We start from the raw sequence: 25,359 nt of genomic DNA, 5'->3' as shown, positions 1-25,359 counted from the left end.
ACATCGATTAGAGCAATAAAAATGTCATTACTGCTCAGCCTCTTCATTCAGACAGGAAAATTGATCTGAACCCATCACAAAGAAAGACATTACAAATTAAATCTTCGGGGGGGTGTTATTTATTGTGGGACAACTTTGTAGTGGAGGTCAGACCATTTGCAAGCATTTACTAATTTATAAAGAAGGGAATGAGAAAGATAGTGTGTACCTCCTGTGTAGTTTAACCAGCAAAATAAATACTGTGTTCAAGATACTAAAACCATCTGTGAAAATTGAGTTTGACACTAGAACTAGGCTTCCTATGCTCAGCATTTTGAAATTGTACAAGACTAAATATGTAATAATCCACATAGGAGTTTCTGGTTTAATTCTGTGGCAGTTGTACAAACAAAAACAAAAAACAAAAAAACCCAACCCAAACAAACAACAACAACAAAAAAGGCAAAAATCAACCACCAAGATGAAGTTTGTGCAGAAGTCAGGACTTCTTAAGAGTGACCCAGATGTGGGAGCATGTGGGTTTTGTCCAGCTCTGGATTCTCAAATAACATAATTCATGGTCATTTATGAGTCACATACATGTAAGTAAACACAAGAACGTGAATACTTCTGAAAGCATAATATATGTCAGATATAATATTTCTGGGGAATTGAACACTTATTATTGAGGTGAGGATAGGGTCAAGGAGTAATCATGTTTAATAGAAAACAGATTTTTAAAAATAGAATAGTTCTAGAGGGTGCTGGGACACCCAGTGTTGAGCACGATGTCACCCTGTCAGCAGACCAGAAGGAGAACTGGCAGATGAAGTGGGCTGTGGCAGATGGGTGCACGCTGACCAGCAGTCTAGTTTTGCTGGTGTATGTGCAGTCACTTAGATACATGCTTCCACAGTGTAAAATTGATCTCTACTGCTTGTACCTGCTATTGAGACAGAGCTCAGCACTTGGGTTCAGTTCTAGCTACGGTTGTAGACTCTAGCTCAGGCCCGAGAGGCAGTTTCTACAGTTCTGTGAGTGCATGTGGTTTAATCTTGTAGATCTCAGTCCCAGAAAATTTACTGAAAGCTTGCTTACTGTTACTTCTCAGGAGGAGGATTGCTAACAAAACGGAGGTTTCAGCAGAGGAAAAAAGTAGGGCCTAAAATCTCATGGGATCTGGTGAATTCTCCTGGGGAAATGCAGAGAGGAAAAATTATTATAATGCTGTGTGCTCTAGAATGGGGCAGATGAAATATAGCAGCATTTGTTGTCATGTTTCGTGTAAGGTCCATAAGGTAATACAGAAAAAAGTTACACTTTTAGTTACATAGTTACAAATAATCATTTAGGTGGTTAAATTGTGCTTATTGTATATACTCAGTGACATTAAAAAGTTTCAAAATCCATGTCTGCCCTGATTTGTAAACATTTGTTACATAAAAAAGCAATTGTTATTTCACAAATTTTATTATGTACTGAAGTCCTGGCTGTGTGTGCTGTAGAACCCAGTGGTGGGTTTTGGTATTAGATGCAGGAAAGGAGAAGCAAGGAGTTTCATCTCCCTCACCTCCTTTTCACTTTCACATACAAAGCTTGTTTAAATCCTTTGGGAAGAGAGAATGAGTTTAACCTAATTTTTGTGAGGTTCTTACGTAAATAAAATTGTTTTGTTTTACTTCAAAGCCTGAGAGAACTTTCTAAACCCCTCATTTTTGTGTACGTTGTTTTAGGTATGTATTATAGTTGTTTCTGCTTAAGGAATGGTATAAGTGATGATAGAAACTTCTTTGTTCTGCCTAGATTTTAAAAAAATCACATTATTTAGGATGGGAAGTACAACCTAAAGTAAAAAAAAAAAAAAACCCAACTTTTTTCTTGTTCCAATTTTAGGAAGTCTTATTTTGCCTCTGTTGCTAGCTTCCCCAAAAGGATTTCAAAGCTTTTCTCCTGCAGCCTATATGTAGGAGATAATTATATTTTAGATATTATGAAAAATTTTAAACAATAAAGATATTTCAAAAGAAGGTAAGTTCTAAAATGGTGGTCTGTCTTTTGTCCTTCTTATGTATTCATGTGAGGTCCAGTAAAAATAGGTACTCACTAAAGATTCATTTGTAGCAAGTCTTGAAGTCTTGAATGGCTGCATCCACACACCTGGAAGTGAAGGGACAGAAACTGAAGTATGCTAAATGTCCTTCTTGCAGTGATTTCTTTGGGAGCTTAACTTTTCCACTATTTGTATGAATGTACCTTGCTCCAGATGATCTAATCATTGCCAGAAGAGATGGTAGGATATGCATTTGCTTACATCTACAGCACCCAATTAGTGTTTACTATCAGCAATCAGTAGTTGAACTTGATGTAACTTTTGGACAAAATATAATTTTGTAATACAACCAGGTTCCTAGGAGGAAGTCACTGCTGATCAGGATTGTGATGAACATACAGAGCAGTGGAAAATTACAGCCCTGTACTTGTTCTGTTCACTATAGCTGCCAAGTCATTTCTGAAAGCCAGTAAATATATTTACATTGTTTGGTATTTTTTGGAGGTTTGTACTTTTTATGTAGTGCTTGCTTTTCATTTGAGAAGCATCAGCTCCATAACTACAGACTCTGTAATCAGTATATTTGCTAAAAAAATCAAATGTTTAAAAAATACTTTTTTTGTTTTACAGAACACTTCACCTGCATTATAAAAGTGCTGTTCACTTTACTGTATACTCAAGCTTTGGCAGCACTTTCCGTTAAATGCAGTCATGAGGATAGAATGGCATGGAAAGAGTCAGGAGCTCTCAAAAAGGTTGGTTGATTTATTAAAACATTTATGAAATTTTGCTTATGAATTTCTGGTAGGAGTCTAACAGATACTTCTGCTTTGCATGTCATAATTCGCATCTGCTTCACAAAAATCCAGTATTTTGTTCTTGCGTGTGCAGTTTTTGCAGGTTTTTGTATGTGATGAGACTTAAAAGCTTCACAATTAATTATCTAGTTCCAGAACTGAGTTTCAGATTTGGGGTTGTATCTCTGTAGTTTCATTCTTGAGTGTGTTGCAATGGTATCAAATAAGTGTAGCTTTTCTTCCTGTGAGATTGAAGCCTTCCTAGATAAACTGTGGGTTGATTTGCTGCACTCCTTTACAGGAAAAGCAGGCAAGCTTGGTGGTGGGGGAAAAAACTCCTGTCTTTTTCTTATTCTTTCATACTATTTGTGGCTAGCCATTTAAATTTCTCTCAATATGTGGTCTAGAGTGCTCATGTGATGAAGAGGCAGAGAAGGAAATCTGCAGACTAGGCAGGTAGATATTTCACTATCTTTTCCTTGCCTTTTGATAGTATTTACAAGTAAAGTGAAGGTGCGTTTTGCTATTTCAGTTCAGCCGATTGAATGCTAGTTCCCACTACAAAACAGAGTTCCCTGCACTGGCATTCGTTTAATCCCTCAGTGAGCTTTCTGCTGCATGGATTGATTGCCCAGAAGGTCAGAAGAGTGCCAATGCCAGACCAAGGGAAAGGATGGAAGTGTTGGCGCCAGGAGAGGAAGCAGGTGGAGGGGTACCCCTCTGTACAGCAGCCAGGCTGGCTGTAAAATGAAATGCGCGCTGAGAAGCATGACCTGCTCTTCACATACAAGTTAAGATTTGTCATACTGGTCGGTCACAATTCCAAGGTATTAAGGACAAATTATCTGCTGGCCAAACCACTACTATGCAGGATCTTTTTTTTTCTGGACTTCCATTTTTCAATATATTGTCATTTTCTTAGGATTTCAAGAACATTTGCTTGCTGTTGTTGCTGGTGAGGGTTTTTTCAGTTTTTCTGTTTACTTAATTGGTTCCCAAGTCATAGATGATTTTGCAGTTGAAAGTTTGTGGTAGAAAGCATATAAATGAATTGTTACCAGTTTATATTGTTTATAGTCCTTATGATAAACATGGATTGCCTTTTTCTTAGTAGCAGAGGTTGGCGTTTATCTGAACATGTACAGTGAGAGATTATATTGTATGAAAATAGACTTGGGGCATGTGGTAGGTGGGCTTGCTACCTATTAATACTAAGTTGTTTTCTTATAGAAGCATGTGAAAGCATTTGCTTCGCATAAAGGACTTTGTTCTTGAGGCTTGCAAATTATGGTGATGGCTCAGAAAATGGATTTATGAAGTAGCTTGATATTAAAGACAGTCCATTTTAGTGGAATTTTCTTACAGATTATAAAGCCAAGTGGAAAATAGTAGCACATTAAACAGTGTGTTACTGTGAGTGGATGTTGTGATTTAGTGTAATTCAAGTAACACAATGGAGTAACTTCTGTCAATTTGAGAATTTTTACTTCTCTTCTGTGAGAAGCCAGTTGAAGACTGACCGTTTTCAAAGTGGGAGGAGAGCACAAGAGGTAGATAGGATCACTGCTACCTGCTGCATGTGAGCTGTACTGATAGCATCTCTCTTTCCCTTGAGAGCATTCTCTTCCTTCCTCTTGTCTGTCTTGTGTGGATCATCTTTGTACAAAGGTCCAAGTTCTGACAGCAGCTTGGCAGTATGTGCGTGGGGTGATCTCTGCATGATCCTCAGGCATTCAGGGACTCCTACATTTACTTCTTTCTTGGCTTCCACCCCACTCCAGTGATAATCCACCCCAAGTGTGGAGGCTTTGCAGAAGTCAAATGTGCAGGTTTGCCCTTCTCCAGATGTTTTTCCAGTTTCCTGCCCCTCCTCCTGCATAATGTTGCTGACTGGACCCTATGTGTGTGCAAGAGACCTCTGAGCACTGAGGAGTGGCCAGTGGTGACTGAACAGCTCCCTGTTCCTCTCCCCCAGCACTTTGGCAGCCCTTCTCGAGCCTAACCACAGTCCTCAGATGAATTCTTTCTCTTTGCATGTCACGAGGGAAGCTAGTTTTTAGTCTAGGAATCCCAAGTTTCTTGAAGCCCAAATGGTTTAAAATGTGTGGTTCTGGCTGGCTTTTTCTTATGTGCTGGTAATAGTGACATTTTGATCCCAGGATGATTACACAGATCACATCTTGTGTAACTTTTGTCTGTGGGTAATGCCAAGTGAATCTATTTCAGTTTGGTGTTCCAGACACTAAATAGGAGCTGAAGTCTTTCCTCTATAGTCATGCCAAATGATCAAACTACACTGAGCTTAGTTTCTCAGGAAGGCTGAGGGGTGAATATTCTGCTTCTGATTCCCAGCTTCACTCTCATTGTCTTTGTGAGGTGCCTTACGGTGTCATACGAAGCACACTGTGAATGCCTGTGGAGTAAATTTCTAGGAATAATGTAGATAAAAGGTTTGTCCCAACTGCCAATTTAAATATGTGTTGCCTTCTGGTTCTTGGACTATGCGCACAAACAGCATGTCTGCTTTCCTGATGCTGAAAGGTAAAGACCACATCTAAAATCAACAATTGTAATTAATGTCAAAATGCACTAAAGAAATCAACTGATGAATTATATACATTATGTACTGAAGTCTTTATGTATTTAATCTCACCTTGGAATGTTTTTAAAGAATCCCAGTTACATTCCACTCCCTCGTTGTTTGTTATGCTGGTGATACACAAACAGAGCTCAAAATTCACATCCAGTCATGCTTTTCCTGGGTGGAATTTATTATGACTTAAAAGTATTTATGGGAATACTGCTTTCTATTTCTGATGGCTTTTGCTATTTATTCTTTTCACTAAATATTTTTTTTCCATCTGTAGTAGATATTTTTTCGTTCCAAACACAACTTTCCATTTTCTGATAGACTCATTCAACTTAAAATACAGTTTTGTAACTCATTCTGGTTGGTACATTTTAGAAAATTAGCTTTTTTTTTTAAGTTAGTTGTATTAGAGTTCAAATTCTGTCAAGACACGGTGTATCCATAAATTGATTCTTCCTAATTTTCAAGTAAGCTTTTTTATACTCACAGAAAAAACATGGAAGATGCAACATTATAGTCTTCTCATATAATGCTCAGTTTAGAACATACGTAATTGAAGTAGCAATTTGTGTTTCTCTCTAAGCTAAATGCAGTCCCCTTCTGTAGAACTGTATTTTCTTTTTTCAAGCAATGTGTATCTTCGTAGGTCAAAATCCATGTGTTGATCAAAAGGAAATGTACTTCATCACTGTTATTTTTACAGGAACTTTTTTTCTCCTTTTCATGATCAGTGCATTTTGTATTTCTTTCCCTCTTATTTGCAGAATACGCCCAGTGGAGAGAAATCTTGGGAGGTATTGCTGGGTCATGTGATCAGTGAGCTGTCTAAGGGGAAGATATACGAAGAAGGAGAGACTGAAGAAATAACAGTGGTATTGGCAAATCTCTTGAGAATTTATCCAGCATGTCCTCTTTCTGGCTTTTGTTTTTCTTAGCCTTGCTATAATGATTTTTCTCTGATCTTGCTAAACACTGCACTACAACTCTTTATTTTCTAGATCAAAGCACATCCCTTTGGGACCATTCGCCTGTGCAAATCTTTCTTTTAGTAATATCATATATGGCCAGTGCTGTGTTGAGAAAGTTACTGACAAACACTTCTTATAATTGTGGTTTTTAACCGTATGTATGAAAGACCTTTCAGAAACTTGGAAAATTGTATATTTAAGCAGAAAAAACATTTGTTAAGGGAGAAAGAAAACCCAGAGTTCTTTCCGATTATTAGTGAAATGCTGGCCTTTGGAATGTACGTTTGATGCAGTGATTTATATAGTATGCTTAAATAACGTTTGGTTCATATGGAGTTTCTTACATAGGAGACAACTTAACTGGGGCAGAATTTGGTAATTGCTTCCTTCCCCTGTAGGTAAATCCCGATTCCGTAGAGTGCTATCTGCAACAGTTCTGCCTGCCATTCCTCAGGATCACAAGCCTTCTTCAACACCATCTTTTTGGAGGGGATTTACCTAGTTGCCAGGTACAGATTGAGAGGGACACGCTCAAATGTTTCCATTTAAAAGCTAGAGATCAAAAATCAGACTTTTAAGGTGTCTTTTTCATGGTATGAATTCTATATCCTAAGGTGGTTTTTTTTAATCATGTTTTATAGCATTGCTCTGTGGCATTGTTTGACTTCTATAAATTTGCTTTTAAGGCACTTTCTCTGAAAAATGGTACTGCATTCTTAAAATTCAGCAAATACATGCTTATTTTGTCAGGTTGTAGATGCCAATCTCATAAAATACCAATGCACTTGTAAAACTTGTCCACCATTTGCAGAGATGGCGTAATTTCCACACAGACTAGAATTCAATCCTGATTTTGCTTAATGCCTGTTACTACTTGGACTTTATTCTCAGAGGCATTGCAACAGCAGATAATTATGTTTCATTTCCATGACTGATTTAAGTAGAGTTTGCTGCAGGTGAGCTCACTTGTTTTGTTGCCTCAGAATCATCTCATCTCTAAACCAGCTACAAGGCAGTTTGGGGTGCTAAACAGGAAGAAAATTATTGGATAGTTTGGGGGTTTCTTTTTTGTTTGTGTTTTTTTGATTTGTGGGTTTGTGTGTGTTTTGGCTTTTGGGGGTTTTTTTTGTGGTTTTTTTTGTCCTGATCAGGTTTTTTGTATTTCGATAATCCAGTTTGAGGTAATCTGTAAAAAACAGAAGCTTTTCTGTGTCTCTTAACGTGAACATGACTACTAGCACCGTTGTACTAGAGTGTCTTTACATTTTTTTATTGAAATAGATAAATTTTTAATAAACTATTTAAAAATTCGAAGTGTATCTATTAATCTAAACCTCTCTGGTTTCATCCCTAAAAGGAAGATGAAGAATTCACAGTTCTCGCAAGCTGCCTGGGTCTATTGCCATCTTTTCAGTCAGCTCATCAGTTCACCAGTGCCTCTTGTCTTGACTGGCCTGTGCCAGCATTTGACATGGTATCACAGTGGTGCTCAGAATTGGCTTCATTTGCAGATAGACATCCAGATCAAGTAAAGGTATGTAGCAAAATTACTTCTTCCAAAATAGTCCTGATGTGAAAGCAGCTATTTATTGCTTGATTCACTATGCATATACACTGTTGTTTTGCATGAGGATCTGAGAACCTGACTTGTAAATGAGAGAGAAATTGTAATCAGAATTACTAGTTAGTGGATGTAGGTTGGATTGATTAAAAGCAAGAATAAGAAAACCTCTCTGGTTTTTATATGATTGCTGGAGACAGAAAATGGAAAAGATATCCTTGGATGATACTAAGATACCCATATTTTCTGCACCTGAAACCTATCTAAGAGCATGTAATAGAAACTTTGTCCTTTAAGAAAATACTTACCAGAAGTTCTTCTTGCCTGTTAGATATTATTGATGTTTTTGAGCATCTTCAAGTAGCAATATCGAAAAAGATCAAAAGCATGAAAGTTGTTTATTAGTTGACTGATAAAAGATAGTACATCTTGTCTGAAGGTTGAAGAAACAATGCCAAGACTTGAATTAGTACAATTAGAGTATCAGTTGTGAAATTGAAGTGTTTCAACAGTACTGCATTGTTTTTATGAAGAAACTGCATCTGAACAATTCAGGTTCCTATCTCTCCTGAGTTTGTAGTGTAAAAGAGGCAAGCCAGATGCATTATTCACTCTGCAACATGATCTGCACCTGCCTTTGCATGTTTGCTGCCATGAATTAGGCTATTGTGAATGAAAATTTAAATATTCACATTGATCTCAAAACACAGTTGCTGCCAGTCTGATAGGCATTTTGAGAGATTGCAGTGAAACTGATAGTGTTCTTTCCATGATTGAAAAGGAACTGGGTGCAAATGCAATATTCCTTTTTATTTTTTCCCCAAAATTAGGTTTTGAGGTCATGCACTCTTCAAAAGATTTACACCTTGCAAGACAGATCCCATCTGATCCCTGTGCCCATCAATTATAAACCCAGTAAAAATGAGTAGGTTGAAGGAAAACACGTTACTGTCTTAAAACAAAACAAAACAAAAAATACCCATAAAGTTGGGCAGTGTTTGTAAGAGCAAAAGAGAAGAGTTGGGCTTTGAAACCAGTATTTAGGTAGTGCCTAAATTTGTGGGTACTGCTGATTTCTTAATGGCCTCAAAATCTATGGGTGCCACACAGTTTTGAAAATCAGGCAGATGTCTTCAAATCCCATTTACAGAGCCTAACTTCAGTTCTGGTTTTGAAAGTTTTAGTCTAAATTTTAGCTAGGACATAGCTTTCGTAGTCAGTGCCAGGGTTTGTAAGCACTGGAACACCATTGCCAAGGCAACTTAGTGTAGCAAGTGGGAGTCTTCCCTGTAGGTTGCTCCTAATCCTCTTGGTTTAGCTTTGAAGATTTTTGCACTTTAAAAGTATCACATTTAGACAAGGTCCTTGTGAGAATGCTAGTGCCTGTTTTGCACCCCTTACAAAAGCTGAAATGCGACACAGCTGAGGAGGGTGTTCAGCCAGAGGCAGGTGACTATTGCAGTGCTACTGTTGTCTTCTTTTTTTTGTCTTCTACATTTGTGAAATGCGGAAGTGGGAGATTTTTTAAACTGCATGCTTGCTTTCGTTGGTATTCTCTATTCTTAGAAAACATAAATGCATAAATGAACGTGCAAAACTGATATATTGTTCTGCTCTTATTTGTAGGCTTTGCTTATCCAGGAACCTAAGTGGGACTTGCCACGCCTCCTTCAGCTGCCTGAGAATTATAATACCATTTTTCAGTATTATCACAGAAAGACTTGTACTGTTTGTACCAAGGTTCCTAAAGATCCTGCTGTTTGTCTAGTTTGTGGTACTTTTGTATGCTTGAAAGGACTGTGCTGCAAACAACAGAGTTACTGTGAATGTGTTCTGGTAAGAGAGAGTTAATTCAAGTTCTGTAATTGAGTCTCACACTCATGGATAGTTTTTAACTCCATTGCTCAGTTTTGATGGTTTTCTTTCCAAAATGTGTTTATAGAATCTAATATCGTTTGGGTTGGAACAGACCTTTAAAGGTCATCTAGTCCACCTCCCAGTAATAATTTTTAGTGCTTATTTCCAGTAGATGGACCTAGACTGGATAGATGGATTCTAGAAAGCAATTTTACTCACCTTTTGAAGCCCATAGCCTGTTTCACCTGTTTGAAAAACTCTTACAAAGCCATTGGGTGTAATGTTGACACATTGCTTTGATTGATAACGAGTTGAGATTTGTCTAAATTCTGGTTGTTCTTATATTATTTTAATTCTCCTGGTTTGTTTCTTGCTTTCTGCATACCTAAGAATATCAATGTATGGTGGTTTTTTTTTTCCTTTTATTAGAGTACTTTCTGATATACCTGACCATCTACTAGTGATCTACAGACTATAGCTAGATAAGCATCATTTTAAGGCCTCTGACTTAATTCAGCAGCAAAGTTTTCTAGTCATCATATATGTAAATTCTTTCAGGAGCCTGAGTGAGACAGCATCTAGTGTTGTTTTCCTGTCTATGATAAAGGTTTGCTTTGAAAGCTGTTCTGTTTTGTGCCATAGAACTGTTAGCAGAAGGCTGGAACTACATAGGCTTTACAAAACTATGAGGGGAATTTGTTGGGGAGATACTTATAAATGGGGCATAAAAGCAAACTCCAAGAAATGTCAGAGGTGTCTTGGACCTTTCTGAAATTGTTTGAACTCACCTTTTTCTCTCATACTGCTAATATGGTGGGAGAAGGAGGGTTGGTTGAAATTTAAGATAGAATTAACAGTTAAATTTAAGATGTCAAGCTTCATGAGAACAGAAAGTTATTAAAAAAAAAAAGAAAATATATAATTGCATTTTATTATAGTTGATGGGATTATAGCCTCTAATTGTACTAAAACTATATAGGAAGAGCTCATTTTTTAATTGCTAAAATGAATTACTACACATCATGCCATTCATCTCTATGAATGGCATAATGAAACAAGCAAGCATTATAAAAAAAATACTTTTTACTAGATTTGTAGAGCTATAGACTAGACCTGTGAACACAGATAAATAAATGTTTAGCCATACAGACTATTTTAAAAGAGATAATGCTAAGTTTTTCTGAATACTTTCTCTTATTCCTGCCACCTGTGAAAAATAATTTGGTAACACTATACAGTTTGCTATACAGCAACAAATTCAAAATATTGTAGAGAATATTTTTGCTCATTTTTGTTAGGTAGTTCTATTTTTACATGATAATAAGTATTGTCCATTATTGACTCAGGAACTGGTTTTGTATGCAGGTGTTGTTATGGCAGCACAAGACATGGTGTTCTAGTTTGCTTGGAGAGTTTGGAGGCAGGCTATCTTTTGTCAAACTGTTTCCTAAGAAATAATTGTATGTTTATTTCAAGCAAAACTAATTACTAATCTGTAAATCCTTTTTGTTACAAAGTTTACAGACACTAACAGAATCTTTGCACTCTTACCTTTCTACATCCATAATACTACAGCATTCTCAAAACTGTGGAGCTGGGACAGGAATATTTCTTTTGATTAATGCATCTGTAATCATCATCATACGAGGCCATCGTTTCTGCCTTTGGGGTTCTGTTTATCTAGATGCACATGGTGAAGAAGACAGAGATCTTAGGTAATGTTTTCATTACAGGTGTGTTTCTTTGTTGCTTCTCTGTGTAGATCAACTTTATGTTATGCAATACATGCAATAACAGATAATAATAGATGTATACCTTCCTTGAGTGGAAAATGTCCCTTTTACTGCAAGTTGGACTGACTTTTTTTTTTTTCTTGGCTCAGAGGCGGTGTAATCATGATCATTGAGTTACACACACCAGGCACCCAACAGACAGATTCCTGTGTTGTCATTCCCAATGACAGTCAATTCTGAGTGTTGCGTTGGGAAACTCTTCTCTCCCACAGTTGTTGTTTGGCCTTTAATCAAATGAAGCAGTTGGATTCCAGCGTAGGGAAGGAGTGTAGCGTCCAAGCTACACATGCCTGAGAGCACAGGAGATGTTTTCTGGATTCTGCTATCCAAGAGTGAGGAAGCAAAGTCCCAGCAGTTACCTTATTAAAAAGCAAACCCAAAAGCCCCATACAAATAAATATGCATGCTTCCCCTGTGAAGAAAGAAATGTATGAGCATTGTGTGATGATTATACAAGGAAGCAGTTTTCTATTTATTTGGCTTGCTAACCATTTCTTTTTCTTTTTTGTTTGTTTGTTTTCCTACAGGCGTGGTAAACCTCTCTACATATGCAAGGAAAGATACAAAGTGCTTGAGCAGCAGTGGGTGTCTCATACCTTTGATCATATCAATAAAAGATGGGGGCCACATTATAATGGCTTGTAAATCGTCATCATCATCTACACACCATATCGTTGTTACCACGAATGAATGCATCTTGACTGACAATAGCTTTAATTGAATGGGAATTTAGTTCTTTGGCTCGGGGTGGAGCGGGGTATGGGCATAAAAGGGAAATGGAACTTTGTCAACATGTGAATTTTTTGCAAAATTAGCTGCTGTTGCTACTAAACAATGATACTATAATTTGAAATTAAATTCTCAAAATGGTGTGAGCAATCTGATTGCACTCAGTAGTCCATTTTTCTTTTGTTTTTTAAAGCCCATTGTTGTTAAGAAGCACAAATTTTACTTAGTTGTTTAGAAGCTCCAGTTATAGCTGTCAGGTTTTTATTTTTCTCTGCATGGAGTTGAGTTTTTAGCAATTTTTGCTGAAACAGTGTATATGTCTATTACACCTACTAAATATGTTGGATAAAATTTCTCTGCCTTTTTTTGTGTTGGTTTGAGGTTTTTGCTTGATACGCGTTTGTAATTAGACAGGATTTGTAAAACAATTGTGAGACTGCATGGTAACAATTGGTCTGAAAGTTGAATTTTAAAGAGTATTTCACTTATCGTGAGAGGTCTATTGAAATATTTCAGGCATTACTGAAAACTTACGCATTCTCAGGAATTTTAATTTTTTTTCTCCATAAATAAGTGAAATAGCTGTAAATTAGGTATCTTATTTCTATTAATGTAATCCAGAACACATATTCTTCTTCTTTTTTCTTTTCCAGAAAGGAGATTTTTTTTTCCATATCAATCGAATAAAATGTTAGAGATAACACATACAGAAATTGCTGTATATAGAGAATTTGTATGGCACCCAACATAGCAGATCCCAGTTACAAGCATAACAACCATAAGCCTGCCGGTCATTTCAAACCAGATGTATGTTTCAGAATGATTGGATTGGAAATGTGCAGGCTATTCTGCAAATAAAACATAATTTTGTATCTTTCCTGTCGTTTCAGGAGGTTCCTCTATATTGTATTTGTTTAGAGTAATCACTGTTCTTTCTGCCTGGTTTTCTAAATAGGAAAAAAACCAAAACAAAGATAGCCTAGATGAACAACCAATGCATGTGCAGCCTCACTGGATGAATGCCAAAACAGCTTATGTTTAGAGGGCTAAAAATTAATGAGAACAGACATGACTGGGCTAAACCCCACAGTGTAAGTAGGTAGGAAAGATTATAGTTAAAATACTGGTATGTAATATATTGCTACTAATGTTTTTCACAAGTGTTGGACATTTGTTGGCTATTTCATACAGTACTACCAAGCAGTTCCTGGTAGTTTTGACTTTCATAGCTTGCGTGTAATATAAAATTTATATGTGTAAAATAAAAACATCTTATGATAAAATCACATATACAATGAAAACAGTTCCCTTGTGGAAGTCATTATCTAATGAAAAGTGTATAGGGGAAATAAAATGACTGTATAGCAGTCAAGGAGAACGGACAGAAGGAAAAGTAAGTAAATACAATGACTTTTTCTGGATACCTGCAGTTCAAAAAACCCCACAATAAAGGATGCTGGTTTTTATACATATAAATATATATATATTTCAAAAGCATTACAGTACTTCCTGTAAGATTAGAATTACTGTTTCACCAACTAAATGATAATGTCTTTTCCAAAATATTACTTTTTTGATACTGTATTATAAGTTCTGCCTGTAATATTTTTGCATTGCTCATTATGAATATCAGGCCATTTTGTAAGTGTGGTTAAAGAGCAAAAAGATTCTTTACATCTCCAGCATAATATTATTACAGGGCTCATGAACTTGAGTAATCTGTAGTTTGAAGCTCCAATGCTATATTTACAAGAGATATGTATCCAGAATTTGATTACTGTGTTTTATTTAAAATGGAATGTTCTCTGGCTGTGCATATGGATGTGAAGTAAAACTATTAGCCTTAACTTTAACATTTGGGTATTTCATAGTGTTTATTTTAGTACTGGTGAATTAGTCACCAGTCAGTTTAAAAACAACAACAACAACAACAAAAATCACTTGGTTGAAAAATTGTACTTGAATATCCTTGCATGCTGCTAAACGAGAATTTTTATTTCCCCCATAACTTTTTTAATCCTACTTTATTAAGCTAACCTTGAAAAATAACAGGTCCAAACTAGAGTGGTGTGTGCGTGTATTACTCAAATATTCTGGTGTGATATCCTGTATGAATGATCATTTAAGTACAGTACATTACTGTAGAATCTAAATCAATCTTTATAACACATCAGAAGAGTATAAAACTAGGAATACAGTAATCGACATTGTAAGATATGTTAATAAAAGTCTACTGTCAATCTGTGTGTTCGTGAAATTTTTTTCTGTCTACCCCAGGTCATCCAAAATGTAAGTAATACTGAATTCCCCCCAATAGCCAGGCAGGTGTCTACACGTCAGAAGCTTATGTGGGCAAAGTACTTTGTATAGAGAGTAAATCTGCTATGGTGGGGTTTTTTTGTTTTCTTTTGTTACTTGCACAGTGTCATATATTTTGTATTAGTAATTTGGATTAATTGATTTTACTCATAACTATACCACTTAAAGTTGTTCTTCATTTTATGCCAGCTATTAACAGCATTGCTGCTGCAAACTGCTAAAATTAAAATGCTGAGTTGAGAAACTGTACTTCTGGGCAAACCGTGCTTGATGATCTTCTCTGTCAAATCCGTTTCTGGAATAACTATTACTTCAACTTGATGAATGTATATTTTTATGTATTAAATTTTTCCTTTTCTTTTGACCTTTGAGAAATTTGGTGAAACAGTCTTGTTTTGACCTTGACTTTTGGATAATAGTGTCGTTCTTCTTTTAGTGGTGGCCTGAAATTTTCAATGAATATTTTCATCACCTCTGCAATAGAAATCTTGCTTCTCGCAAGCAAATGGCATTTTTCTTTAAAAAGAGTAGCTTTTGCTACAGTATCCGACAAATGTAACTCATTACTTCAGAATCCAGTGAGATGCCTTTGTGGGGTGTGTATAGTTGCCAGAGGAGACAGTGAGTTTTGTGCTGATCTTGGTATGACTTGGATCTAATTTTCATCTAACCCAGATTCTGCAGTCCTGCTTTTCACTTTCTTTTCTCAGAGGTGGGGGTAGTGATGAATGGAGTCTGTCTGAGCATTAGCTTAGAAAAGAATGAAATTAATGCTGTTTGCAAAGTAAGAAAACCACAGGAACGAGCTTGACCCAGTGTGCGGGAGGTTCGCAGCTCTCTTATTACCAGCTGTGGGGTGTGAGGCAGTGCATGTCAAGTGAGGAGGCTGGCTCTGGGTGACAATCTGTGTGCACGGGATGGCTCACTGCAGTCAGTAGGATCCATGCTGCTGGTCTGAAGGCCGCGCTCCGTGAATGCCTGCTTTTGGTAGGGCACAGTGCCCCCAGCACCTACTCTCACATTTTCTCCAACTGCCCGCGAGTATTCTTACACTGAGAGGAGCCCCAGCTGCTGCGGGGTTCAGCCTTGTGACTTACCCTGCCCCTTCTGCCACTAAAATGTCCTCTCACTGCGCCCGTCGTCTTGCTAGTTGTACTAGCTATTAACTCCTAGAAACTGATGTCTTTAAGTAGGAAAAGCATATTCTCAGAGGTCAAACACTTCATGAATTCTTAGCTGTATAAACGGCCAGGGTGTCTTAATAAATTATAAAATCCTTTTAATTGACAGGTTTTTAATTATTTTTATTCACTGTATCATTTGTACTTTCTTACTACTAATCCTCTTCAGGAGATCTAATGCCACATGCTTCAAATATTGTGTTTCTTTGAAATAATACTGAGAAAGCAAAATTGAATCTTGTTAAATAAATTACAGTTTCAAAAAGCTAATCTTACTGCCCTAAAACATGATTTTTGCAATGTATGCTTTCGCATCATACAGGAAATGTGGGGGAAAAAAAAGCCACTGCTGTTTCAAAAAGCATTTTAAATTTAGCTCTTGAGTCTCAGTTAAAATGTCTCAAAATAAACTTTCATTAATGTACCATTACTTGAAAAGCCATTTCCTGTAATTTTGTCACTTGATGTAGAGCAGGCTGGTCTCTTAACTCATGAAAATGGGAGCTGGTTCCATGGAAACCCTTCACATCATTCAATGATATACTGCTCAGTAAACAACTTACTATATTCCTTTTATCTGTCTTTATCCTGTGTATGTAGCACATGGATGGTAAACCTTTGATTTCCGCTGATGTTTTAAGGATGGGAGCTATATTTTTTTTTTCCTTCCATTGCTTGTCATGGAGCCAGAACTTTCTGGGAGACAACTTTTCCTGTAAAATCAAAATCCTTCAGTCAATTTCATATGCTGCCCATGATGTCTGTGTTGTTTTAGCCACTGGAATTGTTTACATCACCTGTTGTCTAATACATTTCCCATCCTTGGACTGCTTTCCACTCTTGGCTACTAAACTTTTTAATAATTTTGACTGAAAACAATTACAGTGGGCTTATTCCTCATGGTTGGATTTTTAATTTTGTTAATGTTTCAACAACAACAACAAAAAAGCAAGATACCTTTCAGAGATTAAAACTGGGAAAAAAGCACACAAATGTATTGTTTCCTTCATTTTAACAATAGTTTTTCTAAGTGTTGGGCATGTCTGCCGTCTCTATGCTTCGGCCTTAAATGTGGTGACCAAATGTGTATGTGTCATATATTGAAGCAGAATGGAACCCCACGCTGAACCACTTAGCAAATCAGAACAATGTGTTCTCGAGGATTACATGTAAGTACTGGCAAATACTTAAAGAGTATAATGAGCCTTTGTCTGTTTTTCAGGTGTCAAGGAATATCCTTTGCACCTGGCTCTTGAAGCCACTAATGCAGTTTGCTGTGAGAAGTGTTTCCTGCTGTTTCTTTGAAAAGCTGGGGCGCTCTCCATGTAATGCAACCACATTTTTCCTGCCTTTGTTGTTTCCATATTGTATATGCAACTACCTTGTTTGTGTAGTATTCCAAAACAAAAGAACCCTAAAACAGCTAGAGAGCCCCCTGTAACTACGTAACAATACTTTGCAGACAAGATGGTGTTCTCTCAGAGCACTTTATGCACATAGCCAGGGGGTACAGCTGGTAACTAGTTTGTAAAGGCTGTGGCTGCTTTCTTGCTCTAGGGTGCTAGTCATTTTAGATTTGTTACACATCAGCTTTGAAAACTTAAAACTAACATTAAATTTTTTTCAAGGCATCTCCACAGGCCCTAAAAGATATGGCCTGTGTTTTAGGACAACCTCCTATTGCTCTTGAGAGAGTTTAGAGCTGCTTTTTTAATCTCTGGGAGTAACAACACAGTTAGTGAGAACTGCTGGTGTAGTTTTGCATCATAGAAGCTATAGACATGCAGGTTTTGTTAAAGTAAGGTTTCTCAGGGCAGCTGAAGGGACTGTTCAGTACTGTTTCATTTAGCTTCTCTAGCTCTGTTTTATCCTCTTGGTTTGGTCTCAACTTGTGAGCTCCTTTAAGACAGGGAACAGCTCCTGTTTGGTTCAGTAAGTAGGTGCTGCCCTATAATGGTAAATCAGCTGGCAGTCTAGGTAGAAGTATTTGCCATCACCAAAGAAACATAAATGTGCACACAGGACTCAAGTGAGATATGGCCCTTTCATGCTTCATTTTGATACTTTCTGCATGTTTTCCTGCTTTTCTGCCTCCGACCTCAAATGGCACTCCTTCCCACACAGACGTTTTGGCAGTAATTGAAATCACCAGCAAATTAAAATTGGTTTGTTTCCCTTCGTCAATTGTGGCTCTGGACATAATGATACCTCTTCAGCATCTCTACATCATCTTTTCTTTTTCCTGCCAGAAGCTGCTATCTCAAGAAACAAATATATTCTGAGTCAAATATGCTTATTGCCATTCATGAGTCTAGTGCTGTATTTGTACAATTGATACTTTTCAGCAGGTGGTTGATGTCATTCAAATAACCTTCAGATACGTGACTGTTCAAAATGGCTCATACTTCATTTATTCCGAACTTGGATTGGGTTGTGTTAGTCACATAGCTGGTAATAGCAAGATTTCCTTGTACAAGGAGAAGAGTATTTAAAAAAAAAAAGTAATTAGATGGGTGCTATTTTAGTGACACTTCTTTCACAGACTGGGATTCTTTAAATTGTGGGCAGAATTAGGGAATATTACTACAATTATTACATACAATTTTACAATTCCTATTCGTCTAAAGAAACAAGAAATCCAAAACAATCTCAAGCTAAGGTATACAGTAATGCTGTTCTGTGTGAGTACATTTCCAAGGATGCTGCAATACATTTTTTCACTGAATGCTGCAGAGCTGTGTGGCATCTAGTCCTCAGAAACACATGTCAAAGACGTTACGTTGGTGAATACCAGCAAGGTGGTTCCCTTAGCAGCAATAAATAGAATAAAGCTCAGCCCATTCAAGTGATTTACCTTTGTTAAGTGTGTGGCAGCAAAGATGGATTCTGAACACTAAGGGAACTCATTAGCTGGAAGAAGAAAAGCAGCAAATAAAGAACCGTAGATTTCTCTTACCCAACAATGCTATTTATTACAATTATATAGAGCATAATTATTGGGAATTTGCATAGGATATTCTTAACGTGAAATATCTCATTTTCTTTTTATTTCTGCAGCTTTTAATTTTCTGTACCACAGGAGAGAAAGAAATGCTGTATGAGGGAAGAGGGAAGGAGAAAACTTTGGGAAAGGGGAACAATTATTTGGATATGTTCACCTTCCAAACTTTATTAATAATGTCCTGCATACTCACTCAGGCCTAGCATTTGAGTGACATAGGCCTCTCAGTGGTTCAGATGTTCATCCACTAAGAGGAAATTCAGAGATTTAAACATCATAATTATGCCAGGTCTGTCCAGCGACAATCCTTAATGAAGCCAGGAGAGGCTGCAATGGCACTCCCAGTCACATTACTGCTGCCTCTGGGAAGAAAGCTGTACAATGCAAGACTAAGTATTACTCTTGGGAGCAGCACCCTCCAGCTCTGCAGAATAAAGAGTAAGTTCGTGGTATTTGGGTAACCTGACTCATGTTGTGGAAGAGCTACACGTTGGGTACCACTAACTGTGGTACACACCGCTTGCTAGAATCTGTCTGGATCCTGCTCTTGGCAATTGGTAACTAAAATACACAGCACGTAGGCTCTTCTGTGTGTATTGTTTGTTGTTGGCTTTTAAGTCCTCTGAGTCACCTTTCCTCTGGAGTTTAGACGTGGGAATGAATCCAGCATAATTCTAATTCACTATAGTTCAGCAATGCTATTTACATTTCAGTGCTGTCTCCACATCAGGCATTCCATCTCCCCCCCTTCGGTTTCCAGGTGTCTGCCCGAGGTCTGCAGTTTGTGCTTATGATTTGTGAGGGCTGGACTATGGTTATGTACCTTGCACTTTAGTCTTGGCTAGAACTGTTAAATTGTTGAACTGCTTCTGCTCTTTCCCAATGCAAGTGCAATTACTCTTTAATGCTGTGCTGCTACCTACATAGTTTTGCTGCACTTCTATAGGCCTTATCTGACTACTCTGCAGCTGCTGGCTTCCACTTTAAATCATCTTTGAAAATATGTGTAAAGCTCCAATATTATTCTCGCTATTTCCATTGATTTCAGAGACAGTGGAATCCACTCTTACATTAACATTGCCACTATTTCATTTCCTTCCTTGCTAAAGAATTTTTTTATGGAGGTTCTTTCTCCTTTTCAGTGCCCTTTGATGTTTTTTGCTTCAAAACTGTGCTGTAAAACTCCGCAGTTTCTTTGTCCTTGCTGTCTTCTGTATTCAGGTAATGCAGCAGTGTTGTATTCAGGATTTTTCTTCTACCAGTGCAAATGAGAGAAAAACTAGATGTCTCAGCTACAGCAACCATCTTTTATGCAAGTATGCACAGATGCATTAAAGCTAGGAGCTGTCATTTCAGACATCTGTCAAAATGAAACACTAACTGCAATAAGACCTTGGCTATCAGACCCCTTGGACATGGCTTACAGTGCCTGTAGCTGTACATGTCCTGCTTTTCCTCTCGGGCAGTGAATGGGACGGGAGGACTCTAGCATGGGAAGGGCTTTGGGATGAAATTATCATTTAGAGGTGAGAACTCTGAAAAGAAGCATTTTGCTTGCCACAGAACAGAGCAGGCAGGGAGAATCTGAGTATTGGCTCAGCAGGCTGAGAACTGGCAGCTTTGTTTCTTCCAGGTCCCTGACCTACATTCCTGCAGCCTGAGCCCTGATTTGGGACTGGAGATGGGCTCTGGGACTCTCCCAGGGAGCTATTAGAATCAACAGTACACCATGGTCTCTGCACACCTTATCCTTCCCTTTACCTTATTCTTTTGCTCTCAGTAATACAGCAACCCTACTCGGGCTGAGGCGCAGATGAGGAAAGTAGCAGGTAGAATGGTGGAATGTTTCCACGTGAACAAAACAAGATGTGGTTTCGAAGAGGAGGCAAGCGCTGACAGAGGGAAGTCTTAATGTGAGTTCTCCCTATTAATGAAGCAGAATGCTGATGAACTTCTGAGGTAAGAAAGGAAGATGAGGGACTAGTTGAACTACAGAGTTTATGTTTGTTTTCTCCACAATGGCGGCAACCCTTGAATGTGGTGTGTTTGTGTTCATTTGAAAGCTGAGAGGGCAAAACAGAAGCAGCACCCACATGACCTGGTAGGACACAACAATATGACACAATATGCATTAACTCAGATGCTTACAGTTCAGAGTGCTGTATCCACATTTGCCCAGCTGGAGTTAAAAACTGCCTCAGGATTTTCCCAGAAGTAGTAAGCATTTCAGCAGTGTCCTTGAAGTCTTCAGCAACTGTATTTTTCCTTCTGGCAAACCTGTTTAGTATTATTACATTAACTTCTGATTCACCAGTGTTTATGATGTGTGTAGGTTAATGCAAGCATGCATTCTGTTTGTAATCACAAGCCCATCTCCGGGCAAAAAAAATGCACACAGAGATGAACACGTATTTAAAAAGCGTAAGTCCTCCTTACTTTTAAAGGGACTTACTGCAGTAAATAATGTTTATATCCATTTAAATAAGGAGATTTTAAGACTATAAATCAGGGTAAGACAGTACATTTCAACTTTTTAATTACAGAAAGAACAGGTTCCATTAAAATTATATGGTTTATGATTAAAATACTGCCATTTATAATTTGTTGGTTACATGTTTCACTACAAGTAAGTACTGTATGTCAATTTAAACATTAATAGATTCACAAAAAAACCCCACCCTACTTAATGTACAGGAACTGAATGCTTCCATAGAATACACTTTGGAAAAGCTCATCAGTTAAATGCTATAGACTATTTACTGCCTAAGAAATACTCAATTCCCATTCAATTCTTGAGGCTGTAGCATTTTATAACAGTTCATTTAATAATAGCTTTTCACATTTTGGCATCTAGCCATGGCCATAAAAGTGACGAATTATTTAATTTTCAAATACAGTCTAAAGAAAGGCTAGGAATAGATTGCATTAGTGAAACCACTGTATAATGGGCCAATCATCACTGCAGGTGTAGTCAGAAATATTCAACAATTAAGAGCTGTTCATTTCTACCTGAGATTTGCAAGTAACAACAAAAAATAATGGCTGCACTTAAATATGGCTTGTTTTCGTTTGGCTTCATGATAAGCAATGTTCATGTACTAGTTTAGGATTGACAACTCTTCCTACTGCTGCAAGCAGTAACATTAACAGTCTGACTGCTAGCAAAGACAAACCTTTGAAGTGGAGGTGCCAGTAAAGAACATGACCAAAAATAAATCTATTCCTTTAACCTGTATAACATTACAGAAATGGAAGGGTTATGTGATCTGAAATTTATTCCTCCTGAAATGTGTAAGTTAGAAATAAAATAAGGGGTTTTAGGGGTTGTTTCTTTTTTTGTTTGTTTGTTTTGTTTTGTTATTTTAAATTACAATTAATTAGCTGCCTTTTCAAACTCCATGTTATTGTATTTCTGTGATTCATGGATGACTCTATTGGCAAGTTGTGAATTCCAGCTGCACTTACAAAGCCATTGTAACAAAAACGGCAGCACTGTGGAAGACACTGTCTGTCTGGAAATCCACCATGGGATATGAATTTCATAGGGATACCACTCATGTAGCTCCAGTACAGTGCAGGTACCCATTGTGACTGTAACCTGAATGGAAACAGGTACGTTGAATAGGCTGGCAGTGTTTGGAAAAGTGATTCTAGCTGGCCTGCAAGGACTTAGTGAAAAGGGAGTGAAAACCCACCAGCATCAGAACAAAGCAAGCAGGTACGGCAAATATAAATTCAAGAGATTGAATAAAGAAGATTAAGATATAAATAAGCTTTTGTGACAGAGCTCACAAAGGTCTAGATTGTATGAGCTGAAATTATTTAGTGATAATTGAAGAAATATCTATGGTTCAAAAACCAATGTAAGAATCCAGGGAAAATCTGGGAATATCCAGAGCTTCTTGATTATGAAAGAACTCTCAAGAATGCTGAGGGAAAAATATGCAGACTAGTGTATGTAGATGTTGTTTTTGCTTGAATCTAGATGCTTCTTATGCAACTTGATGAACAATGACATTTTAGAACCTTACGCACAACTAACAGGGAAGTTTTAATCTATGTTGTAACTTCTGTAAACTCAGGGCACGAAGAATTAAATATTTGGATCTACCTTGGACAAGCTTGTTGATTGTCCAACAGGGTCAGCTTGACCATATGTGTCTATATTACTATTTGCTGTCTATGTTACAATTTGTTGTTACAGTGTTTATATAATTCTGCATACTACATGATTTTACAATTGCAGACAACAAGAGAAAATAATGGCTTGTGAAGAAGACTTTGTATATTCCAGTGTACAAAAATTCACCAAAACAATAGTATGAAATGGAGGACTGCTCAGAAAAACTTACAGAGACTTCTGTACCACCTGTCTCTTTCTAATGTTGTCATGGGGTAAATTTTGAGAAAATGCTTAGGATTTACATTTCCTACTGACCACCTGAATTAAGGTCTGGCTTCAGTTACTTTCAGTTTTGATAAAGGATTATCTTACTAGAATATGGATGCCAGAAAAAAACGTGTGTCTATAGGATTACAGAGTTCACTAATCAAAAGAAAGGTAAAAAAATTACTGTACTTTGGTCAGAATGATGAAAATTTACTGTTAGAAACTACTGCGTTGTTAAAACAAAACTGGTACAGCAATGGATAAAGGTGGTACTGGAAGAGTTTTGTGGAGAAATACCATTGCTCCTCAGTCTTTAAAGTGGATCTTAAATAATTATGAAAAGATACTTATATATATGATATATATAAAAGTATTTTTATCTATATATAGTATATATATACATATATATTTAATATATCTATATAAAGTATATATAAAAAACTCCTTTGTAGTTTTTTTTTTAATTATGAAGATTACTTACAGACTACTTAAATATAGATGAGAACGGATCTAGTGCTTTCATATTTGAAGTGGTACTGGATGCTGTGGAGTGTCAGACCTCACTGAAGCTGATGAATACAGCTGTTGCTCTTTATTCGCAACAGACTAAATTAGAGCGATCCAAATTGTTGCCCAAAACACAGCCCATCTGGCTGATCAGAACCCAACGGTGTGTTTGTGACTATGAAAATTGAGATCTCCTTATCTTATGGATCAGCATGTCTCACTATATGAGAGAGAGAGACAAATAGAAAATCTGTGGAAGAAGCAGAGGGTGATGGTGATGAGCTGGCGAAATGCTCACAGGGAGACTGCTGGAGAGGGCTGAGGAGGGGGCCTGCGCCATGTGCTCCCTTGAATGAAGCATTGGCACATGGAGCAAAGGAACAGCCTCCCACTTGTTTCCCTGAGACTTTTTGTAGGCAAAGTGTGTAAGAGAAATATCTACCTGAACGTCTTCTCATCAAGAAACCAGAAACAACCCGAAAAATGGTTATGCCTGAGCTCAAATCAAGACTAACGCGTACAAAAGGAGAAGCCCAAAAGCAGGGGGGGCTCATACACGCTCATTCCCAAATGGTGAGAAATGATGTATAACACTCCTCTCTTCACCAGAAATGCTGTATAAAACCGTTTTCTTCACCAGGCCCCATTTCTCAGAGCACAGATGGAACTGCACTTGCAATTCATTATTCTGGGCAACGAACTGAACACACAGAGACGAGCGCGGCACTTAATCTCAGTGAAAGCTATTTAACACTACCTCTGCCGTTACACGCATCAATTTTACTTCTTGCTGCTAACTGCTGCTCTTCACAGGCTCACTGAACGCTGCCCTTCCCAGACGGCGCCCCGCACCGCGCGCTGAGGGACCCCGGCCGGTGCCGCGCCCCGCGGGCAGCGCTCGTGACCGCGCCGGCCCTGAGGGAACCGGGCGGCGCTGCCTGAACGGGCTCATCGCCGCCGCCGCCCCGGCACAGCGGGGGCCGCTCCGCCGCCCGGCGCTGCCCCGGCCTCTCACCCGTGTGCCGTGGCACATCGTCCCACCCTGCCCCGGCGGGCCGAGGCTCCGCTCCCGCCAGGTCTGCGGCCCGGCGGGACCGCCGTGTGGGGTGGGGGCCGCGCGCCAGCCGAGGGGGGCTTCGAAATGGCGGCCGCCATTTGCCGCGCGGTCAGCGGGCGCTCAGAGGCAGGCGGGGGCTGTCACCTCTCTGAGGGAGCCGGTGCTGGCGGGGGTCGTCATTACCGCCGGGAAGTTGCCTTTCCCCCGAAACTGAGAGAAGGCTGCTTTCAGCTGCGGGGATCGCGGCAGGGGGGGGAGGGGAAGCGGCCCCTGCGCTGCCCGCGGCCCGGTTGAGCGGTGCGTGCGCACGGCCGGGACAGCGCCGGTACCCTGCCGCCGTGTGTGGCGGCTAGCTGTGCCCGCCTTTCCAAAATCTATAAGTAAGCAATACTCAAACAGGAAAAATCAACGTGATTAAAAATAGAAGATAACTACAAGGCAAGGAGTTAAGTAGGTGTGACACAGGCGTCAGGCACATCGGGATAAAGCCATGAATAACTGAAGAAGTCTCTGTAAGTTCCCTAAATACCAAAATAGATCTGGCTCTAGTGTGTAGTACTTTAAGTGACCTACTAGTAAC

General features: G+C 38.4%; 2 protein-coding genes across 23 annotated transcripts in view; both read left to right on the top strand.

Annotated features, from left to right (window-relative positions):
* The window catches only part of UBR3 (ubiquitin protein ligase E3 component n-recognin 3), a 117,239-nt gene extending 102,675 nt beyond the window's left edge, over positions 1–14,564 (top strand). For all 11 annotated transcript variants that reach the window (XM_056349954.1, XM_056349953.1, XM_056349946.1 and 8 more), the window contains 7 exons: positions 2,660–2,784; positions 6,181–6,288; positions 6,783–6,893; positions 7,742–7,918; positions 9,572–9,781; positions 11,378–11,517; positions 12,123–14,564. In XM_056349954.1, the coding sequence (XP_056205929.1) occupies positions 2,660–2,784; positions 6,181–6,288; positions 6,783–6,893; positions 7,742–7,918; positions 9,572–9,781; positions 11,378–11,517; positions 12,123–12,240 (989 nt within the window). In that variant the 3' untranslated portion in view covers positions 12,241–14,564. The remainder of the gene's footprint in view (positions 1–2,659; positions 2,785–6,180; positions 6,289–6,782; positions 6,894–7,741; positions 7,919–9,571; positions 9,782–11,377; positions 11,518–12,122) is intronic.
* Positions 14,565–24,686: 10,122 nt separating this feature from the next.
* MYO3B (myosin IIIB) overlaps positions 24,687–25,359 on the top strand; it is a 207,597-nt gene continuing 206,924 nt past the window's right edge. For 5 of the 12 annotated variants that reach the window (XM_056350236.1, XM_056350234.1, XM_056350235.1 and 2 more), the window contains exon 1: positions 24,708–25,291. The gene's annotated coding sequence lies outside the window, so the exon portion shown is untranslated. Of the gene's footprint in view, positions 25,292–25,359 lie in introns of all 12 variants that reach the window. The other 7 variants (XM_056350240.1, XM_056350238.1, XR_008823674.1 and 4 more) reach the window with 5 other exon arrangements.

The sequence above is a fragment of the Falco biarmicus genome, chromosome 8, assembly GCF_023638135.1.
Source record: "Falco biarmicus isolate bFalBia1 chromosome 8, bFalBia1.pri, whole genome shotgun sequence".
Classification (NCBI taxonomy): Eukaryota; Metazoa; Chordata; class Aves; order Falconiformes; family Falconidae; genus Falco; species Falco biarmicus.
The sequence above is the reverse complement of the archived record's forward strand: the minus strand, read 5'-3'. Positions and strand labels throughout refer to the sequence as shown.